The 7595-nt window shown below is 44.8% G+C and overlaps 1 protein-coding gene across 1 annotated transcript in view; it reads left to right on the top strand.

Annotated features, from left to right (window-relative positions):
- Positions 1-7595, top strand: part of FBXO16 (F-box protein 16) — a 33619-nt gene that overhangs the window by 23401 nt on the left and 2623 nt on the right. Inside the window, exons 6-7 of the mRNA XM_009283435.1 lie at positions 2321-2426; positions 6973-7198. Of these exons, the coding sequence (XP_009281710.1) occupies positions 2321-2426; positions 6973-7198 (332 nt within the window). The remainder of the gene's footprint in view (positions 1-2320; positions 2427-6972; positions 7199-7595) is intronic.

Here is a 7595-nt window from a genome sequence, read left to right as displayed (position 1 = left end):
CAACTAGAGCAGGTTGCTCAGAGCCCCGTCCAGCCTGACCTGGAATGTTTCCAGGGATAGGAATTTCCTGACCTTGAAGTGAGATCATGGTGGTGACGTGCTGCAGGGAGGTGCTCTGACACCATGAGCATGGACACTAGAGTACAGCAGTAGAGGTTAATATCTTAATTTATGACCACAAGGCCAGGTTTGCGTTCCATCTAAACATGACCAGTTCATTCCCTATAATAATATTTGGGATTGAATTTTCTCTCTTGGCTGCTAGTGAAGTGTTTATAAGCAGATTGCAGTTTTCCTCAATTTACTATTTGAAGTAATTTGTCTTTATGGTTCTTGATCTGCAGCTGGTCTGGGACGAGAAAATAACAGATACGTGCTGGTGTTGGCTGCTTTTGAGGATGTGTGTGTTATGTGGTGTGGCCACGTTCCTTTACAGGATAAATGTTGCTTTTATAGAATCGTAGAATCATAGAATCGTTTAGGTTGGAAAAGACCCTTAAGATCATCAAGTCCACCCGTTAACCAACCCCTGCCAAGTCCACCACTAAATCATGTCCCTAAGCGCCACATCTACACGTCTTTTAAACACCTCCAGGGATGGGGACTCAACCCCTTCCCTGGGCAGCCTGGTCCAATGTTTAACTACTCTTTCAGTAAAGACATTTTCCCTCACATCCAATCTAAACCTCCCCTGGCGCAACTTGAGGCTGTTCCCTCTCATCCTATCGCTTGTTCCTTGGGAGAAGAGACCGACCCCCACCTCGCTACAACCTCCTTTCAGGTGGTTGTAGAGAGCGATGAGGTCTCCCCTGAGCCTCCTCTTTTCCAGACTAAACAGTCCCAGTTCCCTCAGCCGCTCCTCATCAGACTTGTTCTCCAGACCCCTCACCAGCCTCGTTGCCCTTCTCTGGACACGCTCCAGCACCTCGACGTCCTTCTTGTAGTGAGGAGCCCAAAACTGAACACAGGGTTCGAGGTGCGGCCTCACCAGTGCCGAGTACAGGGGCACGATCACTTCCCTCCTCCTGCTGGCCACACTATTGCTGATACAGGCCAGGATGCCATTGGCCTTCTTGGCCGCCTGGGCACACTGCCAGCTCATGTTCAGCCGGCTGTCGACCAGCACCCCCAGGTCCTTTTCCGCCAGGCAGCTTTCCAGCCACTCTTCCCCAAGCCTGTAGCGCTGCACGGGGTTGTTGTGACCCGAGTGCAGGACCCGGCACTTGGCCTTGTTGAACCTCATACAGTTGGCCTCGGCCCATCGATCCAGCCTGTCCAATGTTTTATGATTCTATGATTCTAGAATACAGCAGTAGAGGTTTTAGTGTCTGTTTCTGCCCTTTATGTTCATGATTTTGTACTCAGAATGTGCTTTTTAGCATGCCTTCCAGGAGCCCAGAGACGCCGGTGATGGAGCTGGGAGACCAACCCAGAGAGCACACAGAGTTGCTGCTTCAAATTCACTAATTCTGTACTGCAGAATTTGAATGTGGAAGGGGAATGAACACCTTCAGAGCAAGTGTTTTTATGATTCTGTACTGCAGAATTTGAATGTGGAAGGGGAATCATAGAATCATAGAATCATTGATGTTGGAAAAGACCTCTAAGATCATCGAGTCCAACCGTCAACCCAACACCACCATGCTCAGAGCATGCTCAGGTTTTTATGAACCTGCCTGAGTTCTTAAAAAAACTTCCTCATAGTATGGATTTTACTCCTGATATTGGAAAAATGTGACAACTGGCCATATTCCAGTGTACTTCACTTAATTTTCAAACTCTGGAATATTCCTGTTCTGCCAGTTAATTGTATTGACTTTAGTAATAGCTGCATGTACATTTATAAATTGATATACATATACATATACACACACCTATACATATACAAGAAGTATTTGGCTGTAAAAACAATGAATAAATAACTTGTTGGAGGGGCAGTCCTCTAGCCTTATTTATGTTACAAGTTACATGGACTTCACTGAAAACTCTCAAATTGATTTAGCTAAACCTGCCTTTCTGTGAATTCCCCGAAGCTGATGTAACATGTTATGTGGATTTAGCTTAAATCACTAAGTCTCAAGCTAAGGGCACGTGTTTGAGTGCTATAAAGTTATCATAACTTTAAAAATAGCAAGTTACCACCCTCCTCTGAGCCACGGTATCTGATTGTGCGCTCTTGGTCTGCCCCAGGTAGAAGATAAAATGTATTATCTTAAACCGTGTCTTTTCGGGTGGCAATATCATAAGGGATTTTCTTTTTCTCAACCCCAGGGCACCGACTCCATAGCGCTTGTTAATACTGCTCTGTTCTACTCTGCAGGAGAAAGAAAGGAGGAGGGGAGACCCCAGACCTTAGCCGGCAGGCAGCTGAGAAAAAAAAGAGAGCGGATCGTGGATCTAATAAGCTCCAGAAGGCAAAATCACTGGCAAGTATCACTGGCTTGTAATTATATCAACTGGGGCCCAGCGTCAGGTACACCCCGGAACATTTTAGCTCAGAGCTTTTACTTAACTTAGGTAACTGTGAAGCTTTGCTCCTGCTGTAAGTAGGCTGCCAGACACGTTTGCTGCCTGTCCCTGAGGGAGATACCTGGGCAGAAGGAGGACACAAAGCCACGTCTGGCTGCTCCGGGGGCAATCTCTCATTGCAGCCATCTGCCTTCGGTGGGAAAAGGACAGCAACTGTCTGTATGTAGACAGTGACCTTGTTATCTGCTCCTCCCTCACGTTGCTTACTGCGCAGTATCCCGCCGGTCCGTTTCCATGCTTTACAAAGCACCGGATCAATTCTCTGATGACACTTGCATCTCTTCCCAAAGCTTCTCTTCTGTGCTCGCAACTTTTGATCATTGCAGTTTGACGTTAGTTTATTCTCTATTCATTGCACTGAGCCTGAGCGAGCAGCCCCAAGGTCTTAATACTGAGGATTCATTGTGCTCATCGCTGGTAAAATAGGGCATCCTCACATGAAAGGAGTCTAGGGAAGTCAGGCTTCCAGAAAGCATCGCGGGTCTGAGCTTTTGTAGATACGGCAACAAATAACTACCAGAAGAAGGACGTGCTCACAAGCGTATTGGGGGTTTTTGCAGACCTGGAAGCGTGTTTCCTAAGCGATGAAAGCCGGGGAACGCATGTGAGTTGAGCTAAAGAAGGTTTACATAGAAGAGAGGCATTGTCTCCCAAGATCGGGAGGCATTGTCCTGACCCAAATACAGCCTGCTTACAAAGAAATAGATTCAGTCAGTGTTAAAAAACAGAACATATAATTAAAGTTATTCAGCCTGTGTCTTACAATTTCCATTCTCCAATGGGTTCCTCTGTAGCCCTTAGATCAGAGCGCCCTTACCCGGTTTCGTTCCACCACGGCTTCCCGTTTCAAATTTACAGCTGTTTTATTGTCAGTCTAGAAGTGAAAGAATCTTAGGTCAGGGTAAAAAGAGGTGAATTTGATTTTCTTTCCCCAGATTTTAGGAAAATTATATGTTCTTCGAAGTTACTTAACCTGCAACCCACAATCAGGAAGGCACAAGCACCTAGTCTGACTCCCACCATGAAGCCCAAACCCTCCTGCACAACGTCAGTGGGAGTTTTTGCTATAAATTGCAGCAGTACAGGGTTGAACAGTGTGTATGTATGTGTCACCTTCCGTTGGCTGCTCACAATTTAAAAGGGACATTGTTATTCCTGTAGCAAATAGACACCAGAGAGCATTTAGCTGACACAAAATGCTCATAGACAGATGTCTGGGGGAGCACGCAGAGTTAGTGGGTACTGAATTCTCACCCCACAAAAAACCCTGGGGAGTCTTAAAGCCACTGCCTGCTGCCAAGGCTTGACAGGTCCACCATCCTCCCTTGGTCCCTCCTAGGCAGTTAGGACAGCCTAACCCAGGGGTAAGTGTCCTGAAACCCATGGGGTTACACCTTGGTAACATCAGCCCAGAACAGAGCTCCATGCCTTCGTGCTATGCGATCTTGGTAGCGCTGGCTTCTGCTTGTGTTAAAAATCGGGGGTAGCCTGTGTTGCTGTGTCACTCTTTCCTAGACCTTTACGTTGAAAATAGGCTTGTATTTCTCTTGAGTTGAGAGTTGTCCAAATTTCAGTAGAAGTGCGGTGTTTCTTATTCTCTGATGTATAAGCCTGCTGTTACACTGGCCATTAATGACTACAACACTACAAGACAATAAAGGTTAGGTTACGGTAGGCTGATGCATAGAAAAAGGTATCTATATATAACTCTCTAGGAATAATCCAAAATTAATTTCCATTTATTATTAAGGTAGCATTGGAAAACCTTGTTGAAATGAAGACCTGTGAAAAGACTCTTGTTTAATCAAGTCCAAATAAAGAGGCTTAATGCTCAAATCTTTAGTAAATCCTTAGAAGAAGAACAGACTATGATGAAAGAATAAGTGCCCCAAGCGAGCAAGCATCAAGTCAAATTAAAATGAAGCTCTTTAATAGATCAATGATCCAAGTGCAGAAAGGAGGTGAGAATAAAGTGTATTACAGCTGACAACAAAGATGTGAAAAGGGCTATTATATGGAGCTCCAAGCTCAGGAGGCTGAACAACAGCACACCAAAATAGAATAAACGCATACTTAAGGTGATGACCTGAGTCCTGGAATTACATCCACTGGCTCCACGTTTGCATGCGGTGAATCAGTTCTCCTCCTCGTAAACTCGTGAGGTTTTGGAGTTTATTAGTAATCGTGGAAACAGTAGCATAAAATGTGACCAGGCTCACGCTTGATTTAGAATAAATTAAAGTGAATTAGCTAAATTACATTAAATAGTAAATTACAATAAATTCAGTTAATTAGGTCTCTGTAGGAAGGGCCACATTCTTTCTTACGAATGCACATGCAACCCCCATGTCTCTACAGTGGGGCGGGAATACCTGCTCCATCTTCATCCAGGGAAATGCCCTACTTTAAGGATATGTATAGTTTCAGTGTTAACCATCTCTTTAAGCACTTTGCTGGATCAAGGCTTTGCGGCTTGTCTATACCACCTTGATGCTCACATTGCCTTCAGCAGCTACTGCCCCAGTATTATATAAAGAAAAGCGAAGAATGCAGCGGGTTCGGTGAAAAAAAGCTTCTCCAAGCTTTTACCAGGCTGAGCATGGAAACCAGATCCCTGTTTTGGGCCACTGTGTCATCCCTCCTGTTCACTCTGACGTGGAGCTGCGTTGCCCTGCTGTGATTTCTGAGCTCTGGCCCTACAGGGCCCTTCGCGGGCGTCACTGCTGCCACATCCGTGTCCTTTACACAAGTCCTTGAGGACTTCCAATGAGGAGTCTTCTGCAGCTTCTCAGCAAAATAGGCAGCCTCATGCCCAAATGTCAAAATTCCCAGATACTTTATTAGAAATTCCCAGATACTTTATTAGGAAGGTAAAATTTGATGGATGCTTTTGACAGCTTTGCAAATGACTGCCATGTCAGCAATTAGGGGCTGGTTTTGCCTTTCAGGCTGTCTGCTTGTTTCTGTTCGAGAGACTGCTCCACCCTCACAGCTGTTCCTGAATTACTGACTTATTTTTAGTACTTACTAAATAACATCTTTTTGACAGGATCAGTCATTCTTGCCTCACTGCCTATATCCTAAGGTGATAAGATTGCAGCATTTGAAGTCAGGAATAAATTTTCCTATGACATATTGACAGGTAATTGATGTTTTGAGTATGAATTGCATTTATGGAGCGTGTGGGTATAGTCCACATGAAGATCCAGGGCTCTCAGCCCTGAGACGCGGTCCTGTCCAGTGTATATTTATATTCTGCAAACCTTATTTTGAATGTTATTTATTCACACAAGAAACCCCGTTGAACTTCATGGGACTATTCCTAAGAGTGAAAGTAACTCAATATAAAGTTTGCGTATTCAAACTCAGCTTATATATGTCACCCTAATTGTAAAAGTACAGCCTGGCTTTAATAGTCTATGCCTATCTGTCCCTGAGCTCTAAAACTGAACCACCAACAACACAGGAGATGAAAAGCAAGGAACAGTCAGATCTGTGCTGCAACTACTACTGCTTCTATGGTATTGTGCTTTTCTCGCTACGATAAAAAAACTGCAGCTGCTTTTATCACACCATCTCTGTCACACGTCAAGTACTGCGAAGAACCCGGACCGCTTTCGGCAGTTGTATAATCCCTGGCCTTTCTTTAGGTTGATATTCAGCAGTTGCTGGATTGCTTATTTATAACTAGACAATTAGGCAGGAAGCGCCATATATCTGCCGCTGCTGCCAATTTAAATAACGGGAAGGGGAAACAGGCGGGCAGGAATTACCGAACAGCATTGACTTTTCTGCACGCCCATTTTACTGTGGACACTAGTTTCACGTAAGACTATCTGCCCACATTGCTTTTTGATGAGTCGCTATGTGAATGTTTGGTTGTGTTAATGTTTGGTCACTATTCTTACCAAATAATTTGTATCAGTCAAAAAAAAGCCAAAGCAGTTGGTCTGCAGAACCCGTGCCTTTTGAATATTTGGGATCTTTCTCAAGGAATAAACAATTACTGTGTTGCTAAGATTTTTTTTTTTGGCTTAATTTTTATCCCGTTTAGTAAAATGTTCGTTGAACGGTATGTTAAAATGAACTTCATCCTTTACACTGCGAGACTTCAACCAGCAAGCAAGACTGGGATCAGTCGCAGCCACATGCACAGAGGAGAATTTGTGCATTAACATGTGAATTGATGTGGAGAATCAATTAATGTGGGTTTGGCTTTACTGGCATCAATTTCTAATTAGGTCCTTTTGTCCTTAAGGTAAACTTATACCAGAGCACAGGTCACTGCAAATAACGCAGATTATGCTTGTATCATTTAGGAATATAATTTACAGAATGTATATAGAATGTATAGAATTTATAGAAGTTCTCAATGGACTCCAGCGTTTTCAGTCCCTCTGAAGCTGTTGGGATGATAAGATACTTACTGCCTTCTCTTCCTAGCTATCACTTTCTGCAGATCTTGAGTCTGTTCCAAAAACACCAGTTCGTCCCAGCTGGGCCACTCACCAGTCAACCGGGAACCTGCCCTCCAAAGCAGCAGCAAAGACCCTAGCCCAGAGCTCCCAGTGGAACGCCGGGATACGACCAGCACCTGTTCGAGCTCCAGTGCCAAAGCCACGTGAAAGAGGAAAGAAAGACTTCACAAGGACGAACAGCAGGTCTCCGTGTTAGTATGCTGCCCCGTCGCAGGTGGAGGCTATTGTAGAGAGTGCCAATACCCAAATTTAGTGCGCGGAGGGAAGGAAATGGTGCTGGCAGCATAGTTCTGTAGGTGAAGGAGAAGGCAGTCCTTCTGGATGGTGGGAACCCAGATGACAGTGATTTGCTGCATCAAAAGAGAACATATGGCCAAAGACGTCACATCTAGCGCTTGCTAGATCCACCTGTCTGTCACGACTGTCATCCTGGTATTGAACGCTGGCATGGGCTTCTGTCGTGGTTTAACCTCAGTCGGCAACTAAGCACCACGCAGCCGCTCGCTCACTCCCCCCCCGCCCCCGGTGGGATGGGGGAGAGAATTGGAAAAGCACAAGTGAGAAAAACTCGTGGGTTGAGATAAAAAC

The sequence above is a fragment of the Aptenodytes forsteri genome, unplaced genomic scaffold, assembly GCF_000699145.1.
Source record: "Aptenodytes forsteri isolate BGI_AS27 unplaced genomic scaffold, ASM69914v1 Scaffold534, whole genome shotgun sequence".
NCBI lineage: Eukaryota > Metazoa > Chordata > Aves > Sphenisciformes > Spheniscidae > Aptenodytes > Aptenodytes forsteri.
This window is presented reverse-complemented; position numbering and strand designations above follow the sequence as displayed.